Source organism: Staurois parvus, unplaced genomic scaffold (assembly GCF_062004578.1).
Source record: "Staurois parvus isolate SC_StPar_1 unplaced genomic scaffold, SC_StPar_1.0 ptg000225l, whole genome shotgun sequence".
In the NCBI taxonomy this organism is placed as follows: Eukaryota; Metazoa; Chordata; class Amphibia; order Anura; family Ranidae; genus Staurois; species Staurois parvus.
In genome coordinates, this window is record NW_028318021.1 from 4,715,282 (window position 1) to 4,739,343 (window position 24,062).

At 41.2% G+C, this 24,062-nt stretch overlaps 1 protein-coding gene across 1 annotated transcript in view; it reads right to left on the bottom strand.

Annotated features, from left to right (window-relative positions):
- Positions 1 to 798: 798 nt before the first annotated feature.
- BPGM (bisphosphoglycerate mutase) overlaps positions 799 to 24,062 on the bottom strand; it is a 37,079-nt gene continuing 13,815 nt past the window's right edge. Inside the window, exon 3 of the mRNA XM_089679497.1 lies at positions 799 to 7,714. Coding sequence (XP_089535623.1) covers positions 7,536 to 7,714 — 179 coding nt within the window. The 3' untranslated portion in view covers positions 799 to 7,535. The remainder of the gene's footprint in view (positions 7,715 to 24,062) is intronic.

A 24,062-nucleotide genomic window follows, 5' to 3' on the forward strand; every position in this document is an offset into this window, starting at 1 on the left:
AATGATGGTTGGTACTGGCAAGCCTGCTGTTAGACATTAACTGATTGTAGCTCTAGGCTTACACTTGGGGGGATGCAAAAACAACAGTGTGTAATTTTTTATTTTGCATTCAAAAAAGTACCACTTTAAAGTGTTACTAAACCCAGGACCCTGCATTCACTCTCCCACAGTACACAGAACATTTTAGAAAATATAAACTGCTAAATACCTTTTCTCATCAGCAGTTAGAGCATTCTTGGGACTTCTATCAGTGTTCAGCAAAGCACTAGTTAAAGCTTGTAGGAGGGGTTCTTTCTGCTCTAAGAGGAGGCAAACCCCCTGACCTCTGTCTAATTGTACTGTTCACATGCCCTCTCCCAAGAAAGAAAAAAAAAAATACAGACTGATTTTACTGCTGTGGGTTTAGTATCATTTTAAGCCAGGAATAGACTAATCAAAATTCGGCCAGTTAAGCAGGGATCGGCTGAATTTTAATCCATCTATGGGTAGACTGGTTGTACTGAAGTCGATTCATTGATCGATTTCAATACAACCAGCCTGTCCGGTGGCTATAGCCCTAGGCAATGATCATTGTATTCTTTGTGAATGATTTGGGGAAGGCTCCTCCTGCTCCCTACAGGCAGAACACAATGCTGCTGGAGGGATTCACAGTCAGTGTTGATGGAGAATTCATACAAATATTCTTTCGTTCAACTCATGGTGGAAGCAAAGAAAACTGCATAATGTATGGCCTTGCCATAGTGATGTCACTCAAAATCTAACCAATTGGAGAGAAAAACTACAAAGATAAGACAACAATTACAGTAGATTTACATGGTTTATTACACAAACAGGACAGCAGTAAAAACAATGTCTTTATATTAATTCAGTTCATTGTACACAGCTGTGAAGATCCAAGATTTTCATGTTTACACCCCTGCAGTCTGACAGCTATCACAGTGGCATTCTTGACTTTCATCGACCTCTAAGTCTGTGCTAGAGAACAAGCATTAAAAAAAAAATAAAAAAAAATCGAAGATCTTCCAACTATGTGAAAGCATTTGTATTTATCAGCTGAGTGTGCATGTTTATATTATATAATCAGCATTTACCCCTGATTTCCAGATGCCTATTGGGAGGAGCAACAGACTATTCCCAACAAGGTCCATAATGGACAGTCCTTTGTTGTGATCAATTGGCCAGGGGTGTCTAAAGACTGCCCTTAGGAGGACTTCCTAATCAGTTTAGGCTATAATCAGCCAGCATTAAATGGGCGCAAACAAAAAAAAAAAAAAAAAAAAAAAAAAAAAAAAAAAAAGGAACAAAGCAACTTGCACACAATTATAAAAAGGCAAAAACAGCACAAAGTTATTCAGCAAAAATTGTACCAACACATATTAGTTATCTACTTTGTTCAATATATTTGTAAATGTTTTTTTCCTCTTTAATAAATACTTTCCTAAACTCAACACTAAAATAACATTTGTTTAAATAATGCTACATTTAACTCCATTAAAAAAAAAGGCAAACTTATACATGTGGTTTAAAGCAAAAAATGTGCCTTAGAGGCCAGTGCTTCTGTTTAGGAAACTTGGATGTAGCGAAAGAATGTTTAAACATCCAATCTAATTACAAAGCTAGGAGTAGTCTAAAATAACAAAAAAAAAAAAAAAAGAAGACACAAACATGCAACATTATGATCTATAAAGATCCCTGATTTCTAATCTAAGCTGTTGAGAAGCAAATATATTTTCCTATTTTCCAAATATAAAAATTGCAGTGCCAACTAAAACTGCAGACTATTTGCAGATTATGCAATTCCCAGAGGTTTGGCATTTGAAATAGAGAACAAAAACAGAACTAATTATATATTTATCTGAAATTCGGAGGTGCCATTGCGAAATCCAGGGCCAAATAGACTGAAGTGCTTTATTAAAGCGAGGAAAAACAAGATTTTTCCAGACAGACAAAAAAAATGTCCATAATTAGTGCAACTCTAAACTGCATTAATTTTCATTTACTATGCCAACTATTTCTGACCTTTAAGTGCTTATTTTAAAACTATTACACAATATATGAAATTTTTTTAAAAAAAGGAGCAACTAAAAACACAACTTGCAGAGATAAATGAATAATGATAATGCAGCAAGCACCATAAGATGCCAATGTCATTTACATGCCTCTAGCAGTCACATGACAGCCCGCCAGAGGGCTCTCCTCCCATTTGTATCTGGCATTTCTCATTAGTTAGGACAGGCCCTGGTACTGTGGTATATTATGATACCTGCTCTTTTGGTTTATACTTTATTTTAAAATTCCTATCATTACTACAGTTTACGTTAAGTAGGTCTTTGGATCAATGCATTCAACCACTAATTACTAAAAGCAATTCTGTTGCTAGCTAAAATGTATGTAAAGCCAAATGTATTTTCTGTATTTAGTTTTGAATAGAATAAGGAATGGTTAAGACCCCTTGTCAGGTTCCATTGATTGCCTGTGTCCCCATTGGGAGAGTTCCCTTCACTTCCTGTCTCAAAAACACTGGAGAGATCTCCTACTTTCTGCTAAGTGAAAGGATATCTCCTCTTGAGCTTACGGCACACACACTACAACCTGACTATACAACCTCCTTGAATCTACCAATAACTTTGTAATGCAAGGGCCTGCCTCATTGGGTGCAAATTGATTGGATAATTTAGGTAGGTCCTCGTAAATTATAAAGTGAGGAGTACAAAGATATACTGGTCAGAGTTGGTGTACATGAGCTTTAGACCACGTCTCTCCCCTCATCTCCAGTTCTTCTGACAACTCAGAAGCAATGGATTTCACATCACTTCTGGTACCAGACTAGTGAAGAAGAATCTCCACAGTGGAGATACAGACAGCAATAAAAACCTGAGCAAAAATCCATCCCGCAACATTTTTTTACATCTTGAGGAAGGCCAACAGAGCATGGCCGACTGAGATGTGATGTAAATCCAAAACAGTAAAATTGGCCAACTCGTCAGAAGCAAATCATCAGTCTGTTATACACAGGTTGTGTCACTTTGGGCCAGTTTGCTCAAACAAACTATTTTAAACAATTTCATTTATGAAGTGATGGGGCTGCTGGGAGTGTGGTCTCATACCGTAGTAGCACCAGATAGATGTAGTATGCAGTGCGGTGTTCCAGCAGCATCTCAGAAGTCGTCCTGTCTGCTGCCAAAACAAAAAACTGAGTAAGGCTAAGTGTTCCTCAGCCATTCAGAGAAATCCTCACATTTTTAATCAATGAATATAAGGCTTCCACTGATTGGCTGAGGTGAAGAGGCAGGTGGATGACATGATCTTCACCTCAGCCAATCAGAGAATACTTTGTATTCATTTATAGATATACAAGGCTTCCTCTGAATAGCCAAGAAGCACTCAGCCTGACTTGATTTTTTTCTGGCAGCAAAGTTTCTCGAGATGATGCCAAAACACAGCACTGTATACTGTATCTATCTGGTGCTACTACAGTATGAGATCACACTCCCAGCAGCCCCAGCACTTCGTAAATGAAAGATTGTTTTGGCCAGCTTTGCCCAAACTATTTAAAGTGACAAAACCTGTGTATAACAGATATCAGTCTGATACAGCACTCACAGCAGCCACATCTCTTAGTAAAAGGAAATAGTTTGCTTGGGCCACTATTGCCCAAACTACTTAAAGTGGCAGGAAACATGGACTTAGGTTTTAAAGCTGAACTCCAGGCACAACATTTTTCATTTAAAAGGAATGGTAAACCTCTGACATGAAATATTAGCAAAGCATAACCCTCTATAGTGTGTACTTGTCTCAATTGAGAGCACCAAGTGTCATTTCTGTCTACTGCATTCCTCTGCTATCTGCATGAATCACTAACCAGTTTTTCTGACACCAAGAGTTAAATGGTGACAGGAGAGGGAGCTCCAGCACACCTATGCCTATGATTGACAGGTTCAGCTCTGTTCCTATGTGCTGTGTGACAGGTGTGTGCCCCTTCCCTCTAATCAGTTTTCAGCTCTCCTCACTTAGTGTAACGTCAGCTATGCCCCTTGCTTTCTGAAAGCTCAAATAGGTTGTATAAATTATGTATTTTGAACATATGTAGAGAAAGGAAGACTGCAGATAAACAGGTAAAATTTACGTAGGTGGATTTATTTCACCTCTGTATTGCCTGAGGCCACTCACTTCACTGCATTGATGTCAGAATTTACAGCCACTTTAAAAGTATTTATTAATAGCCAGAAACTATATAAAATCAGCTTTGTGTGCCCTAAATTCCTTTGCAAACCCAGATAATACATGGTAAAAGTAGCAATGACATCAACATTGTGCTGCACAAAGCTTGTGTAGGGAGCAGAGCTGTGGGAGGGACCCAGCAGGCTCTCACATGACTACAGGCTGCCTGCAGAAAACTACAGGAGGAGGCGGAGACAAGACCAGTCACCCTGCACAGGGAGCGAGAGCAGCAGTGACTGGTCTTGATTACAGGAAGCTCCTGCATAGAGGTAATGTGTCACACTGGATGACTGCACAGATCTGGAAAAAATACACAAAACACACCAAGATCACTCAAGTAAGAATGTACTGTACAGGTCTCTTGTATTTAGAAAATATTTGCTTATCCTGGAGTTCAGATTTAAAATATTTTTTGTAAATAAAAGCACTCCCTGCAAAAAAAAAAAAAAAAAAAAAAAAAAGGTTAATATTTTCCTTTCCTATGTGAATGACCTTTGCTATCTTCAAGCACATTTGTTGGCTGATAAATCTCCAGCATCCGACACTTGGCTGCTTGGTATTGGTTGGCTGTCCTTCCACTAAGCTGTGGTTCCATACACTGACAACTACTGTTTAGTGATGCAGAAGCAAATGGATGCAGCTACAATGCACAGTGTGGGGACAAGCAGCTGATCACACCGAAAGTGCTAAGGAATTCTCAGCCAATGCAGTGCTTGAAGATAATAAAGATTGGAGGCATGAAGGTCAATGTAATCTCTTGTTTTGCAGGAAGTGCTTTGTAAACTAGAGTGGGACAGAAAAGGGAACAAAAAGATTAATTTTATATAAAATTGAATCTTACGCTTCCTATGTCTATGGTTTTTACTGCGGTTCACCTATTAATGAGATTTATGCCAGCTATAGATGGATCGAATCTCATCCAGTTCACCAGCGACTGGCTGAGATACAATCAATCAATCTATGGGCAGGCTGGTTGTACTAAAGTTGATCTATTGTTCAACTACAGTACAACCAGCCTGTCAGATTGTTTGCATGTGATTACTGCAGGCGTTTATAGCCACTAGCAGAACACAATGGTGCTGCAGGAGAGATTCTCCTATCAAACACTGACTGTGTTGATGGGGGAATTGAGCAATTATCATTCCTGCAATCCGTGGTTGCAGGGAAAAAAAACAAAACAATAAAACAAAATCGCATCAGCTATAGCTTGCTTTACTCTCACTTGTGTCTCAGAGGCAAGCACCATATGTGTAGAGCGAAAACAGACCAGCAATAAATACACAGCAAAGATTTCAATCTCTCCCCATGCCAAGATTTGGCTAGAGTTTCATTTTAAAATGCCAATTCCACCTTATTGATACATCTGATGTTCCAACAGGGGACAGAGAAATTTTAGATTTTGTATATACTAGTTATCTGGTTTCCTTAGAACTGTAAGGCTCTTTCAGCCGCCAGCTGTAGTACAAGAGAAATGTGAACTTTTGCTTATTGCTAAAAGGGAAACTGCAGACACATCTACTGCACATTCTCCAGATAGCTCTCAACGTGCAGTAGTTCTTATACCCAGCTGCATGGCAACCAGCATCAAAATCAGACATTAATCACTGGGCACATTGGAAAAGAGCCTGTACAAACGTAGAAAAACAAGATCGGAAATATATACCATGTATATTTTTTTTCACTGCCTTCCCTTAAAAAAGGGAATCTCAAAAAAGGTGAATTGGCAAATTAATAATAATAAAAAAAAAAGAAGGTTTAAGATAGTACAATTCCACAAAAACAGCAGTGGAATAAGAAGGTCATGGTAAGGTGCAAAAATGATTTGTGTTACAGAAGTGCTTGACAATGAAACATTTAGCACAATCAGTTAAAGTATACATTGAGGCAAAAAGATCAATAAATATAAAGTACATCTCTGCAATGTGTGCACATTTTCTTAGGTGTTTTATGTTTTTAAAATTGCAGATACAGAAAAATAGCAGCTGATTTGCCAGGAATCCAAAGAGCTCCTAACTTCCTGTAGTGAGCCGACAACGCTGCCTCTGCTGCACTAAAATCCCAAGCAGCACTGACAGCCTTGTCGGAGTTATCCGCTGCTAGACCATAGAACAGCCACCCTTTTCCTCATCTCCATAAAATAAAGAGGGTGGGTATTGCAGTCCAGCAGAGGAGAACTTAGGGGGCCGACAGGGCTGGGAGCAATGCAATTTTGGTGCAGCAGAGGCAGCATGTTGTCAAGTCACTAAGAGAACACAGTTATTATTGCTAGCAGCTATAGTCACTGGCAATCGCATGAAAAATCTGACAGGCTGCTTGTACCCAATTTGTACAACAATCAAATTGGGTACAGTCATCCTACCCATGGATGGTTTGAATCTCAGCCAGTCCCTACTTAAACTGGTAGAGATTCACACCATCTATGGCCATCTCAAAGAAAGGCTTACTTGTTTTCTGGCAAATAAGATATTTTTCTTTTCTTGCAACATTAATAAAGCGACAAAACAAAAAGGAAATGTGAATGTTTTGCAGAGATGCACTACATATGTTTTGTATCATTCTGCACAAACATACACTTTAAATTTTCCAATTGTTACATACACAATGTAGTTTGGTTGTAATTTTAAATTTACAATTTTTGCTATCACTTTATATAAAAGGGGTTGTCTACCAAAAACTAAAAATTCTACTTTTAGCATATACTGGGAGCTGAATCAGCCCAACTTTTCATAGCACCCGGGAACTCCAATGGTAGGATCTCTGCATCAAAGTTCCCAGCTCTGCCCATCAGCTGCATCCAAGGGAATCTCACAAGATTGGTTTTCATCTTATTCACATTACAGAGAATCACGAAGGAGAAGCAGGAATCCATGTCTAGGTGAGGAACATTGGAGAGAAGGGCTTGCAGCTGAGGTCCTCAATGGAAGGAAATCAGTCTTGTAACAATTATGAAGGCTGCCATTGTTGACCATTTCTTCTCAAAATGCTAGTTGCCTGGTTGTCACGTTGATGCTTCAGCTTTAATGTTTCTTAACCTACTAACCCAAAACAAGTGTAAAGATAAAAGGATTCTGACACTGGTTCATACAACTTGCTTGTTTTTTGACTCAAAAAATGTTAGGTCACATACAGACAACAAGTATTTATAGAAGAAAGCCTGCAATGGCAGTCCCCATTTTTTTTTACGAATAACAGAGTCTCTTTACCAGGTAATTAAGTCCACTGATGTTCACACATAGCCAAAAAAATTAGTTTTGCCTAGACTGGTCCTTTAAGCACCACCAGTCGACCTCCTACTAGAGGCATCTAGGAACACTTTACTTCTCGTTTGGTTTCACTTTGCCCTGGTCTTCCACTTTCTTAATGGCAGCCTGAATAGCCTCCTGGTCACCCAAAAATTCATGCGGTTTGACGGCACGGAGATTCTCATCAAGTTCTAGAAGCACTGGAACCCCAGTGGGAAGAGAGATATTTATAATGTCCGCATCAGAAATACCTGTTAAGAGAAACAAACATTAGATCAGAAATAGTGCTAAACACTGCAGTCAATGTAACACAAAATAAGTCATTAAAGTGGAGCAGAACTGAAAATGTGAAGATTTTCTTTTTTGTTCTTGAAATAATCTTTTTAAAGAAGAACAGTTAACCTAAGGACCCCTTGGGTCTGGATCCTCGTAGCTGTATATCAGCAGCATGAGATAATCTAAACCACTGTTGTCTCCGACTACTAGTCTAACCAGATTAGGAATGAGATTTTGGCAATGTTATTGTATGGTTCTGTGTTTTCCCTGCTGGAGAACAAGCTGTATTAGAGGACCTGCAGTGTAAGGATCTCCCTCTGTCTTATCCATTCTGTGGATCTGTGCTTTGTCCATCGCTCCTGCCGCTTCCTGATCATCACAATTCCAGTAATCAGATCACTAGTCATCAGGAGGAAAGTCTGACGTTAAACAGCGTACCCTGCCTTTACCCAAATGGCAGCCTGCACACAGAGAAACCGTGGATATCAAGGTATTGTAAGTCTGTAATGGGGAAAAGATCAGCTGCAGGGAGTCAACAGGTAATACTGATGACTGGTCAATAGGATTCTGCCTGTCTGAGCACAGGTCCCCTTTAAACACCAGCTTTACATGATTGTTAGCAGGCTGAATCACATGCTGTCATCACAGATCTCTTACAGACTCCAGAGATCTTGTCACCAATATTCTCAGTGCTGCAAACACTGTCATTACAAAATTCGATAATGTGTCATTTCCCTGATGGGGTCTCTAAAATATAAAATAGGTGATTAGTAGTTAGGGAACAGTTAGAGGCTGATACCTTTATTATATAGGTTTAAAAGGAGAAAAACAAAGAAAAAAAATTGCAGAAGTTCCTATAGGGTACAAACATAAGGGAAGAGCAGTAGGGATGATCCCATTGTTGTCTGCCCAAAACATTTTGTTTTAGGGAGAGTTAAAGTGCAACTCCGCCCAAACGTGGAAGTTCCACTCTTCCCGCTTCTCTCCCTCCTCCTCCGCCACATTTAAAATGTTTTTCTTTTTTGGGGGGGGGTGCCTAGTTTTGACAGCTACCGCCTTCCACTTCTGCTCAGATTGCTTAGGCGATCCGAGTGGAAGCTCTCCTTCCCCCTCCCTGCCCGCAAACTTCTGGGACACGTCACACAAGTGCAGAGTGGCTAGCTCCTGTGCAGCAGGCAGCCGGACTGTAAAGCCACAAGTCACAGTTAATATGCCAGTGCTGGGGACTGAAGACTGATGAAGAAACCAGATCAGGTGACAACAGCACTGAATCCTTGGACAGATGACGGTTTGCTAAAGTGGTTCTAAAAATTGAAGGTTTTTTACCTTCATGCATTCTTTATGTGTCACATATACACACACAGAGGCGGCTCATTAGCAAGCACACACAAGTGCCCCCACAGCAAGCAGCTTGCTCTGGGGTCACTCAGCAGTGGGGAGGGGCCTGGAGTGCCAATGGGGGACCCAAGAAGAGGAAGATCAGGGCTGCTTTGTTTAAAACCATTACACAGAGCAGGTAAGTATGACATCTTATTTAGAAAAATAAAATATAAACCTTCACAATAACTTCAGAACAGCTACTGCTTTTGTAGCTGCCGATGTTTAATTTTCACACATCTGACTAAAGAACCGCTCTTAATTCTAGTAGCTGTTCAGTGTGTTGACACATTATTTAAACTGAAATTAAACATTTGTATTGATCGTTTATAATTATAATGGTGCACATGGCATTGGTTGGATCTATACTAACATGTATAATCATATACAAACATAACGCGTGCATATATATATATATATATATATATATATATATATATATATATATATATATATATATATATATATATTGGTCTGAGAGTTCAGGAGAGGTCAAACTTGAGTTTGTGAAAGGTCACTCGGGAGGGATGAGAGCTGCTGCAGATTGAGTTACACCTTGAACATTTCCTGCAACTGCAAGGTCAGCTGAAAGGCTGCAATTCCAAGATTCTCAGAAGATAAGTTTACTGACACACATTACAGAAAGAGGCTGACCTATGAAAACCGGGGGAAAAAGAAAAAAAACTGAAACAAAAAAATAGGGTCAATGTAGGATTGTGGTAGAGACATTCAATTGTGAGATCTATTGAAACAGGATCCAACAATCCAATTATTTTTTTGAAGGGGCATTTAAAAAGACCCCGTCACCTTGCCAATTAGTCTGACCACGTTATACTCACTTTGACAGTTTTACACACCTGGTATTTGAGCTTACACAGGGCAGTGATGTAACCTCTCCACTTTGTCATTTGACAGTATTCAGTCCTAGCACTTGGCTGATAGGTCCAACACTATCATGGGAAGAGAGTGCATGTCCCCATATCTGGAAGCAATGGGTGTTCAGTTATCAAAAAAATGTATATATATATATATATATTTAAATACATATACAAGTGCCGCGCTCCACAATATAAACATTAAATCATATACAAGTGATCATATAAATAATGACGTGAAAAACCTTGTGCTTCAAAGCAGTGCAGTGTTTAGTGCTTTTCAAAATATTAATACTTAAATACTCAAAAATAAATTCATATACAGTCCTCTTTGTGCTTTAATTCTTTCCAGTGACAATAACAGTGTTGTGCCACACTCCCCGTGCTCTAGAGATAGGTGTGCGCTCACCTTCTTAATTAGCCAAACAAAGTGGCTAATAACACTTTTGTCCTATCAGGACTAGGTGGTAATCTTCATGCTATATATATGTTTCCATCCATGCCGTGGATTATACTGCCATTTTTGAAGCACAAGATTTTTCACGTCATTATTTATATGATCACTTGTATATGATTTAATGTTTATATTGTGGAGCGCGGCACTTGTATATGTATTTAAATATATATATATACTTTTTTTGATAATTTATGTTTCACACAGATAATGAGTATTGTGTAAAGTGTTGATGCACCATAATTTGATGAAATAGTTTTTTAAATAATTTATTGCACAAGGGGAGTATCACATTTTGGCTCACGAGTACTATTAATTTTATAATGGGTGTTCAGTGATGGCAGTGCTGCAAGGAGGAGCAGTAGGAGAGCGCTCTCATAGTAAATACAACTGGGTCCAGCAGAGGGCTTTAAAGAGAGATATGGATGAGCAAGGTGACAGGGTCTCTAACCTACCAGTAGGTCTTTGGTTTGTGGCAGAAAGACAAAGGAGTAGAAAGGAACCTGAAATAAGAAATTAGTTAATGTAGTGGGGAAGATTACTGAAGTTATTAGATTAGACCCAGGGGTTTGTCTTTGCCATAATACAGAGGTACCAGTGAAAACATATAAGAATTTGGGTACATGGTATTTACTAAGTGCCGCAAAGAGTCTGATTCCCAGGTATTGGAGAAAGAGAGAGGTACCGACGCAAGAGGATTGGGTGGTCAGAGTGAATCAGATTTGTGAGATGGAGAAACTTTATTATATGCATGTAGATAAGATGGGGATATTTCATGCAAAATGGGAAAAATGGGAGAAATTTAGAGGAAAGGTGAAATAAATGAAGATATAAAACTCTACTAGGCAGGTTATGAGCACTCTCTATAGGGGGGTAGGGAGAAAACGCAGAGTAATGGGGTGGGAAGGGGGGGGGGGGAGGGTAGAAGGGGAGGGGGAGGGGTATGGAGTTATTTTAGGGAGATAATTATTTATAAGATTGTATTGCTATGTTTGTTTTCTTTTGTCCCTTTAAAGTGGGGTAAAGCATTGTAATATGAATTTTGTTGGAAAATTAATAAATATTTATGAAAAAAAAAAAAAAAAAAAAAAAGAGAAAGAAACCTGAAATAGACAGACATTCAGGAAGTACATGCAAGCCACAGATCTGTAATGCAAGAGTGCAAACCACATAGCATCACACTGACATCGGCGACAATCACATGTTGATTTGTGTTCCTCATCTGGGGAAAAATGAAACCTGAAACACAATTATTTGTCCTGAGCTATAGCTCTACTTTTTTCTTCCAATTTACCTAAAGCAGACATTCCCCTTTTTTTTAGCATCCTGGGAAGGCTACATCACCAGTGCCCTCCTTGGAAATGTCATCTATTGGAGGCATTTTTTGTGTCACTTGCTCTAGGAGGCTGACCCAATGTTCCAGGAATTGAAAAAAAGATGGATTCATCTGCCCTTCGTAAAAATGACCACCGTGTGACAAACAGGAAAGAAACTAATAAAAAGTCTGCAATTATCTGTAAGTATCTGTTTGTAGATTGCCACCACTAAACATTTCTAAATGTGCCTTAAAAGACATTGTTCTTCTTTAACCAGTTATGGAGGAAAAAGCTGCCAAGGTGTATGACTGGAAGACTTCTAACACAAATGAACAGCACGAGCTAAAATGGAACTCAAGACACATGTTTTAAAACACTCTTCGGTCTATTTATATAAACTAAAATTTATATTTAGGCTACCTACCATTTTCTCCTTCCCAGGGAAACATACTTTTATTTTGATATAGCAACAAATGGCACCGCACATAGCCAAGACTGGTACAATTTGACCTGAAAGCTTGGTTTCTAAGGTTTTACTAGATTTGGGGTAGTTGGGGTTGGGGACATTAACCACTTTACTACTGCTCTATAGCCGAATGATGGCTACAGTGCAGTAGTCCAGTTCTGGGAGGAACTGGACTCCCAGAACGCGCCCCCCGCATGGTCTGTGATCACTGTGTGCCTTGGATCACAGGACATGGTAAAAGGCCAATCACAGCAGCCTTTTGCCACATGATCAGCAATCGTGCCTCATGTCCAATCACAGCTAACAACCGTAAATGTAAATACACTTGCCGGTTGTCGGCAGTACTTTCCTCATGCTGTCAGTGTGTGAGGAAAGTACTGCTGTTAACCGGCAACTATAAAAGCAGACATCTGCACTGTTTAATCAGGGCACAGATTATCAGTGCAGCCTCAAAAGTGCCCAACAAGGTTTATGGTCAGGGATTACAGGATTGTATTTAAAGTGGGTCTAAGCCTCAAGGTTACTTTTACATTATATACCTTCTGTACTGCAGGATACCCCCAGCCCCCCCCTTATACGTACCCAAGCCCGATCCAGTAATGTGCACGAGTGTACCGGATCCCGCCACCATCTCTTCTCACTGGGCAGATTGATAGCAATTCAATTAAATACTGTGAAGAGGGAGTGGAGGGTGAGGCCAAGCCGCCTGGTCTGTGTCAATGGGTGTAGACAGGGAGACTCGGGAGCAAGCATGCAGGAGTGCCCCCCGTAGCAAGCGGCTTTCCACATGGTCCAGCGCTTGTCCTCTTCTGCATTGAATGATGTTCAGTGTCATTCAAGCTACTCTATGAGCACGAGGCATCAAGGAGAATGTGGTGAATTTGGTGCCACGTCAATATGTGGCACCATCCTCTGCAACTAAATCCCTGCCAGGATTCTTCACAATGCAGTCAGGGAAGTAGCATTCTCCTGGCAACCACCAATCCCAGAAGCGCGATTCAAGACTCAAGAGAACACGTCTCCACTGCTCTACAGTCCAGTGGCAGCGTGCTTTACACCCCTGCATCTGACGCTTTGTATTACACTTGATGATGAAAGGCTTGGATGCAGAGCTCGGCCATGGAAACCCATTCTATGAAGCTCTCTATGCAGTGTTGTGCTAATCTGAAGGCCACACGAAGCTTGGAGGTCTTTAACTATTGACTCTGCAGACAGTTGGCAAATTCCGCACACTGTGCGCTTCAGCATGCGCTGACCCCGCACTGTCATTTTACATGGCCTACCACTTGGTGGCTGAGTTGCTGTTCTCAGTTGCTTCCACTTTGTGATAATACCACTAACAGTTGACCGTGGAATATTTAGTAGCAAGAAAATGTCATGGATGGACTTATTGCACAGGTGGAAACCTATCACTGTACCACACTTGAATTCACTGAGCTCCTGAGAGCGACCCACTCTTTCACAAATGTGTGTAGAAGTAGTCTGCATGCCTAGGTGCTTGATTTTATATGCCTGTGGCCATGGAGGTGATTGGAACACCTGAATCCAATTCTCTCTCCCTCCACCTCAACTAGGGTTGTACAGCAGTCTGTGCAAATGAAGGCATGCAAACAGGGCAACGTTTTTTGTTTGGTCGTACTTTTTATTTTCTTTTATTAAACATTAGGCACTACAATAAGCAAAAGCTGTACATCCCTGTTAGCTATCCTGAGGGCTCTCTGGTACTTACCATGTAGACCTTGGGTCTCAGCAGCCAGTAGTTAAGCTGGGTTCACACTGAGGTGTTGTTTTGTTCAACCAGTGTTCAATAGGGGGTTGAAAAAAGCAAAAAAAAAAAAAAACTAAAAATACCTCAGAGATCCCTTCATCTACCCAAGCAATGTAGATGCAGGGATCTCTCCTACTGTATTCTGACAGCAGGGACTTTCCCGGGACTCTCCGCCCCCCCCTGCACTGCAGTGGCTGATCGAATGCTGGTTTTCCAGCAGGACTGTGTGACAGAAGCCATGCTAACTCTCGGCTCCTGTTGAACAGAGAGGGGTTACTCATAGATAGAAATTCGGCCAATTCCTACTGAACTGGCCAAATTTCACTGCGTGTATACCCAGCTTGAGGCTGGGTTCACACATATGCGGTGCGGTATATCGCATGTGATTCGCACAGGAACCGCACTGCATTACTGTGCAAATCACATGCGAATGTGCAGTGCGATTGGAACCATACATTTTGAATGGCACGAATCGCACCGCATCTGCACCAAAAAGGTGCAGGACCCGTTTTTTGGTCCACACTAGAATCGGATCGCATGGGTATTCACACCTATGCGATGCGATTCTGCATATCGCACTGTGTTTTGTTGACCGATTTCGGGGTGTTAACATACACACCCACAGTGGTTCGCATGAACAGGGTGCGATTGTGATGTGAATTCGCACAGAAAATGCTGCGAAATTCCGCACCGCATAAGTGTGAACCCAGGCCAAGGGTCTTCCTTATCTAGGAGCTTACTCAGGGACAGTGAGGGAAAATAGCAACTAAACTGCTTTCTATTTTTGTGTATTTTTTGCCTTCTGACCTTTAGTAATTTTTTTCCTAGGGGGGAATGTCAAGTAGGTTGCCAGTTGTATTTTAAGGGGGCTGTAGGAAGCGCAGACTTGTAAATGGACTGTAATTTAAGTGATCTCTTGCAGTCTTTTTTTTTTTTTTAACACGTCCCCTGTCTCAGTGTTCTGCAGCATGTCCCTGTCCATCTAAAAACACACAGGTAGAGTGTATGCGGTCCCTGACAACTACTGCAGCAAGACCAGTTAATGGTAGTTTTCTGTAGACATACATACAATAAGGTCGCTGCTTTCAATTTGACAGTTTGTGCGAGGAAGAGTGTGCGACCCCAAAACGCAGACAGTGTGTGTTCAGGGCACCCACAAGGCTACCAAACCCGGGAGCAGTAGCTGTGTCTGTGCCAACTGACATGAATGAGACTGCCTGCAGAGGACGACACAAATACCTGTGCATCCCTGTACTGGCAAACATGGCACTCACATGGGCATTAGCTACAGTAGGTTTGTGTAAACAAGGCCTAAACTTTATATGTGGTCCCTTAGCTAACTCAGGGGCTGTCTTTGAGGCTCCCCATATCAGAAAAGTTGATCACCATTGCGGTATGTAGCAAATTATGAAAAGAAAAAGGTCACATCTGAGTATAAAACCAGCCACAGGTGCATCCATCTATGGGTAGGCTGGTTGTACTGAAGTCGAGCCATTGATTGACTTTAGAACAACCAGCCCGCTGGATTTCTTGCAGGCGATTACAGCTGGCGGCTATGGCCGCCAGCAGTGACCATTTTGTTCTGCCTGCAGGTAAGGCTCCCCGCCAGAACACAACAGCACTTCAAGAATTCCCCCATCAACACGGACTGTGATGATAGGGAAATCGAGAAATTTTCCTTCCTGAAACCCATAGTTGCAGAAAAGAAAATTGCATCATCTATGGTTTGCTTCATGCTACATCTATTGTTTTCTTTTCGGATACTTCTCCGTGAGCCATCTGCCTAAATAGATTGCTGTGCGTCTTCACTGCACACCCAGGAGATAACTTCTCTGCTGTGTCCATAAGATAAAAAGGAGACCCAGGAGTCCTGGCAATGGGATAAGACTATTGTGAATTTCAAGATAAGCTGTCATCTTACAAAAACAAGTGCAATACATTCACTACAAGTGGCCACCAATGCACAGCTCACATTTCTTTACACTACATTTACAATAACATGTCAACAAGACTACATGCTGGAACAAAGTTTTTGAAGCACTCAAGTTGACCAATCTTCATATTAACGACTAATGTTACCTCAACATTTAAAGAATGTTGGCCTTTAAAAACATGTCGCCCCAGTATTCAGAATGTAGCATGTTACTAATGTGGCAGCCTCCCCCCCCCAGAATCCCCCGTGACAGTGGGCGTAGGAACCTCTCCATGCACCCACTGTCACAATTTAAAAACAGCATGGCTTTATGGGGCTCCGCGCACACAGCTGCGTCATTCTTTCACAGCAATCTGTGAATTAATTAATTATAAATCCCATCTGCCAACGCGGCAGACAGCTTGTAGTTCTCAATGAGCTACCAGGGCGTTCAATAGTGCCCCCCAGTTCACCAACACTTCCTGCAGTAACTGTCTTCCTGTATGGAGGTATGGTAAGACAGCTGTAAGGAGTATTTGCAGGAGCCTGACACTGCGCCCAAGGGTCCATGGTTAGGAAAAAAAAAAAATGCACATTTTAACCGCTTCCTGACCGCCCTATAGCAGAACTACTGTAACAGGGAGGCAGGGCTGCGCAAAATCACATATATACACATGATTTTGCATTTCCGGGCAGGGAGCGTGCACGCTGTCCTATCCACACCACCACTGCTGGCTACAGCCGTCGATCACTGGGTATCAGCCGGAGATTCCCCACCAGCAGCCGGCAATCGACGAGGAACAATGACAGGGGAGAGGTCTGTGTTTAAACACAGACCTCTCCTGTCACCACGAACAGACTGCTTTGTATTGCTCTGCACAAACAAAAATTAAATATTCCAGTATATATACCGCCATTTGTAGACGCTATAAAACTTTCACGTAAACCAATTAATTTACATGTGGGATTTTTTTTTTTTTTAGCAAAGACATGTAGCAGAATACATTTTACCCTAAATTTATGATGAAGTCAGATTTTTTAAATTTTTTTTACTGGATATGTTTTATAGAAAAGTGTCAAAAACGGTTTTGGGTTTTTTTCCCCAAAATTGTGTCTCTTTTTTTATAGCGCAAAAAATTAAAAACGCAATCAAATACCACCAAAAGAAAGCTCTATTTGTGGGAAAATAAGGAAATAAATTTCATTTGGTGCAACGTTGCATGACCGCGCAATTGTCAGTTAAAGTAACGCAGCACCATATCACAAAAAATGGCCTGGTCAGGAAGGGGAGTAAATCCTCTGAAGGGCAAGTGGTTAACTTGCCAAATCATATGCATTTATTTATTTTTTTTTAAACAAGAGTTCAACTTATTCTTTAATATTATTGATATGTGTCTGTTGTACCATGCATTTGTGTTAAGAAGTACCCTGTTCTCGTTTTTGCATATCTTCCTTTGTGTTAAATACCTAGTGATCCTACAGCTTCCCCACTTCAAACTGACCACACTAGGCGAGACAACACAACCATCTCAGCCTGGTCAGTTTTCTGGATGCTGATAGGCACAGTTTGTCTGTCCTCCATTGATCAGACTAGTGCTGATACACCCTCCCCCTGCACAGCCAAAAAGTCACTGGGAAGATCAGTGTACTGCTGTTTCTCCACCTCTAGCAAGCCCCTTACGCAGCTGAGGACACACACACACACAAACTTTTGCCTTTAATTTCTATTCTAAACTAAATGGGTTGTTTCACAAGGTGAGGGTTCACATATACTTTAGGAGCCTTGCTAGGATGGATAGAGTATTAGCAAGGCTAAATATATAATCCTTAAAAGGGAGCAATGCTCCAGGCTCTATGCTGCTGACCATATGAGCAAAAGGCTAGCGGTTAGGTCACATGATTTTCAATGGAATGAATGACCTGATCCTCCCCTGCACAGAGCCATAGGCTCTCCAGGAAAGAGGTCTGTTAACACTGGAGTTAGGGTCTACTTTGAGGTACGCAGGATTACCTGCAGCAAATTAATCACAATTATACAAGTATAAAAATAAACCCCAAAAATACGACATTTTTGCTTTTTAAACCTATAAAGTGACCAGTGCCAGCAATGCTCACAATTAAAAAGATTTGTCAGCACTTGTGGTCTGCTGCGTGCCAGGAATTTGTACATGGTCCATCTCCAAATTGTTTCAATGATCACCCAAGCTTAGTTATGTGTTCTGCTGCCATCCAAAACAAAAGGAGCATTAAAACATAAAGAAGCAAACAAAGCAAAGTTTCGTAGACACCCACATGCCCGTGCCAGCTGCCATAAGAGCTGAAAGAAGACACCAATTTATCTTGCAAATCATACTGGCATCTATTTAAAAAAAAAAAAAAGTAAAAAAGTGGGATAAGTTACAGAAAAAAAATGAATTCTATTGTTTACTTTAAAAATGTTAAACGATGGCATGACAAGTATGTTCAGATGTCAGGCCTGGGTTGCTTTTGCAGTTAGTATCCAACTAGATACTTGGCATGTACAGTTGCAAGAAAAAGTATGTGAATCCCTTGGGATTACGTGGAGTTTTGCATGAATTGGGCATAAAATGTGCTCTGAACGTCATCTAAGTCACAACTATAGAAGAACACAGTCTGTTGAACATAATACTACACAAACAGATGTTGCCATGGTTTAATTGCACATAACATGTAAACATTCACAGTGCAGGGAGGAAAAAGTATGTGAGGCCCTAGCTTAATGACTTCTCCCAGAGCTAATTGGAGCCAGGAGTGAGCCAACCTTGACTCCAATCAATGTGATGATATTGGATGTGTTGCTGACAGCTGTCCTGCCCTTAAAAAACACACACCTGTTTTGGGTTTACTAGCTTCAAGAAGCACTGTCTGATGTGAACCATGCCTCGCAGAAAAGAGCTCTCAGAAGACCTACCATCAAGAATTGTTGACTTGCATGAAGCTGGAAAGGGTTACAAAAGTATCTCCAAAATCCTTGATGTTCATGTGTCCATGGTAAGACAGACTGTCTACAAATGGAGAAAGTTTAGCACTGTTGCTACTCTCCCTAGGCGTGGTTGTCCTGTAAAAATGACTGCAAGAGCACAGCGCAGAATGTTGCATGAGGTAAACAAGAATCCCAGAGTGTCAGCTAAAGACCTACAGAAATCTCTGGCACATGCTAACATTTTTGTTGACACATCTACAATAAGGAAAACATTAAACAAGAATGGAGTACATGGGAGGACACCACGGAGGAAGCCATTGCTGTCCAAAAAGAATATTGCAGCACGGTTGAAGTTTGCAAAAGAGCACCTGGATGTTCCACAGCACTACTGGCAAAATATACTGTGGACAGATGAAACCAAGATTGAGTTGTTTGGGAAGAACACACAACACTGTGTGGAGAAAAAAAAAGGCACAGCACACCAACATCAAAACCTCATCCCCACTGTAAAACATGGCGGAGGGAGCAGCATGGTTTGGGGCTGCTTTGCTGCCTCAGGGCCTGGACAGATTTTTGTCATTGATGGGAAAATGAATTACAGAGTTTATCAAGACATTTTGCAGGTAAACGTACGACCATCTGTCCGCCAACTGAAGCTCCGCAGAGGATGGGTGATGCAACAGGACAATGACCCAAAGCATACAAGTAATTCAACAAAACAATGGCTGCAACAGCACAGAATATGCCTTGTGGAGTGGCCCAGTCAGAGTCCTGACCTCAACCCGATTGAAATGCTGTGGCATGACCTTAAGAGAGCGATTCACACCAGACATCCCAAGAATATTGCTACACTGAAACAGTTTTGTGAAGAGGAGTGGTCCAAAATTACTCCAGATCGTTGTGCAGGTCTGATCTGCAACTACAGGAAATGTTTGGTTGAGGTTATTGCTGCCAAAAGGAGGGTCAACCAGTTATTAAGTCCAAAGGTTCACATACTTTTTCCTCCCTGCACTGTGAATATTTACATGTTATGTGCAATTAAACCATAGCAACATCTAATGTTTGTGTAGTATTATGTTCAGCAGACTGTGTTCTTCTATTGTTGTGACTTAGATGACGTTCAGAGCACATTTTATGCCCAATTCATGCAAAACTCCACGTAATCCCAAGGGGTTCACATACTTTTTCTTGCAACTGTAACTGATCATTACTGCTCATTGTGATACCCTCCTGAGGTTTACATTAGAACCTGTGAGGATTAAAGCAGGTGAACTTCTATGGCTGATCTGGTGTCTGACTGCCCCCACCTACCCTCTCTCGGGTTTAAAGTGGTTGTAAACCTCACAAATGAAATATGAACAAAAGCATCTCTCTCTAGAGTGTGTACTAGTTTCAAAGAGCAACAAATGTCATTTCTGTCTGCTGCTTTGTGCTTCTATCAGTATGAATCACTTCTGACAAGTTTTCCTGACATAAAGAGAAAAATGGTGACAGTGGAGGGTCCTTCAGGAGACTGACAGCCACAGCTCTGTTCCTGTGAGTGGTGTGAAGGGGTGTGTGTCTCTTTCCTCCTATCAGCTCTCAAAGGTCTCTTTGGTGAGCTCTGCTATGCAGAATTTTAGCTCTCTGTCCCCTTTTTCTGCACTCCGTCCCCTTCCTTTAAAAATTCTGCACTTTGAATGGATGTAGAGAAGAGAAGATTATAGCTAGACAGGTACAAGAAATCACAATTTTTATAGTGGCACAATTGGCTCCACTCAGTTCTGTTTTTTCATTACACACTGATCTAGAGTTTTTAAATGTGCCTTTCACTAAGGAGGAAATAGAGGGAACCATTACATCACTACCGCTTAACACATCTCCAGGGCCCGACGGACACTCAGATGAGTATTATAAAACGTATTCAAAGGCTAACACCAAAATTGCTGAAGGTATTTACATCTGCTGCTTCCAAAGCCTCCTTTCCATCTGAAATGCTTGAAGCGATGATAATAACCTTGCCTAAACCTGGGAAAGAGCCAGACTGTGCCCACAATTTCAGACCAATATCTACTGAATGTAGATTTAAAAATATATGCAAAATGTATAGCGAACAGACTAGCAACATTTTTACCAGGTTTGGTTAAGCAAGACCAGGTAGGTTTCATAGCAGGTAGACAAGCACCAGATGCAACACGAAGAGTAGTAAATCTTATCCATCCAGCAGAACTATCTAGGAGTCTATCAATTCTGTTATCGTTAGATGCCAGAAAGGCCTTTGACAGAATACCCTGGGATACCTGTCTCAAGTTTTACTAAGATTTGGTATTGATGGTACATTCCATTCAGCACTATATTCTACTCTGTCAGCATATGTCTACACTGAAGGCCTGTTCTCAGACAAACTCCATATTACCAATGGTACGAGGCAGGGATGCCCTTTATCTCCTTTGATCTATGTGTTATTAATGCAACCGCTTGCCAAAAAAATTAGAACACATCCACAAATTACAGGTATTAACAGTGGAGGAAAACACCACACCATAACACTATTTACAGATGACATTATTCTATCATTATCCAATCCGGCTCTCTCCCTGCCTGCTGTGCATGAAACGCTGCAATTGTCCAATGCCATATCGTATTATAAGATGAAACGCTTCTAAGTCAAGTATACTAGGCATAGCTATAAACAGATGCAACGAAAAAATGACTGCAAAGCAAACTACCATATACGTGGTCAGAGGGCTCCCTTAAATATTTAGGTATAACTCTATACCTAAATTGGTTGCCATTTTAAAGCATTTGCGATCATTTTAGCTGAGCAGCCTATCATTTTCTGCACTTCTTTATATGTTTTCCCCTCTCCAATCAACTTTTTAATCAAGGTACGTGGTTCTTCTGAACAATGTCTAGAACGACCCATTTTCCTCCGAATTTCAGAGAGAAATGCACTGTAACCAGCATGTACAACATTTGCTGCCTTCCTTCCTTAAATAAGGGCAATAATTGCCACCTGTTTTCAAAGAATGAATGACCTCACTAATAGAACTCCACACTGCTATTATTTTGAACATGCCCCTTTCAATTAGTGATTCAATTACACAGAATCAGCAGCATGCATGTCATGACTGTTGGGTCTGTTGGATTTCTATTACTCTACTACACCTGCTAGTAAATTATTTGCCATTTAGAAATATCATTTCTACCAAAAACAATGATTGATCAGGTTAGTGATGTCTGACTGCTATTATTTTGAACACAACTGTACCTCTCTTCCAGGTGTCCTTGGTAAAGAAGACCTGTGATATCACTTAGCCATTTTCTTTCTCTGGCAGCGAGCAGACCCTAAAATGCTTCGGATAGCTCTCTACAGCATTCTCCAGTCCAGGGCTAGGGGCAGGCCCTGACACCCTGGGCTTGGAAGAAGTGGGTTTGATGAAGCTGGGTGTCATTCAATCCAGAAGAGGAGCAGCACCGGATTGATGGCTGCCATCACAGCACCAAAGATTGGTTGACTATAGCAGCCAGAGCTGCACTTTTATTTATTTTTTTCTTTTAATAGTGTTTTTTTTTTTCTTTAATGAGATGCCAGGGATAACATACTTTATTGCCGGATCTGGACTTTAAGCAGGAAAGGCCCTGGAATAGAACATTAACCAATTCAAATTCTTTTGAAAATTAGCAAACTGAACAATCCTTCCACCACATCCTGTGACAGAGATCTCATTTTGAGATTTGTTCTTCAGAATGTAACCCTGACTGGATCTACAGTCTTCATTCCATAAAAAAAACAAAAAAAAAAAAAACAAAACTTTTTTTAGATTTCATATATGGCTGACATGGAAGTGCTGCTAGCATTCTTCATGATTAAAATGTCATCAGCGCTCTAGTGGACTCGTTATAGAACACATGAGCGATTCACTTCTTAACCACTTGCCTACCAGGAAAATGTTGACCTTTCACATCAGGGGTAGGCAGGGGCGGACTGACAACTCATGGGGCCCCCATGCAATAGGGGATCATGGGGACCCTGTGTCCTTGCCCAAACTCAAAAAAGCCTATAACAAAAAAAAAAAAAAAAAAAAAAAAAAGAAGGTACCAGGGGCATCTCATGGGTCCCCCTACTGACCGCGGGCAGTGCCCAAGTTTCCAAATGGTCAGTCCGCCCCTGGGGGTTGGCAACCTTAAAGAGGTGGAGATCTACCTGAACAACATGGGAGAAGTCAAAGATCACTGGGCATAGTGTTGCCTCCTCACACCTGATTTAAACCTCTAATTGCCGTACTACCGGCAATCATGTGTTTCAATAAGGTGATGAGGAGGCAACCCATCGCATCCTCACCACCTGTCAAACACACTGGGACCGCTTTGCACAGGAGCAGCAGTGCCTACTGCACCTGTGAATGAACCCTTAGTTGTAATTGGCAGAGGCACCCTAAAGGCTTGTTCACATGTAAAATTTGGTGGTGGTAAAACCCTGTGGTTAAATCATGTTTTTACCGCTCCTCAATCCCTACCCCCTTTAGCTGCTGAGGCAGCAGCCAAAAAGGTGTACACATGCAGCAGCAGGAATTACACCCTTACACCCCGTTGCTTTTGGCGGGTGCTACCACTTGTCAACCAAGACCCATTCAAGTAAATGGATCACTCTGTAAGTGCCCGGCAACTGCATGCTTCTGCAGGGTCCAAAGGCTTAAAGCAGGTGGTGAGAAAGCAACATACCGCTGCCTGTTTAACCCCTTGTTTGCTGTACTGCACAAGGTTGCAGGGCAATTGCAGAGCGGCCTCATTCACTTAAATGGGTCATGCTTGGCTGGTGCTACACCCACCAACCATGACAGGGCATAGGAGCAGCACTACAGAGGAGGCATCAACTTATGCAGCTCTTGCTCCCTACTACAGCTCGAATTTTAAAAGTAGCTCCTCTGTTTGATGGTCTGGGATGGCGTGTCAACAAGCCCAGACCACTTTCTACCAGTCACCTGGCCAAGATCTACGGATTGCTTTCCCCCGTTTCACATATTACAATCAGCATCTTTTTGCTAGAAAATTACTTAGAACCCCAAACCTTATACATTTTCTGAAAGCACAGACCCTAAGAAGTATAATGGTGGCTATTGAAATTTTTTATGTGTCATGATATTTGCGCAGCCGTTTATCAAACACCAATTTTCAGGAAAAAATACACAAAATTAATTTAAGTGCACATAAACATGACATAATACCCAA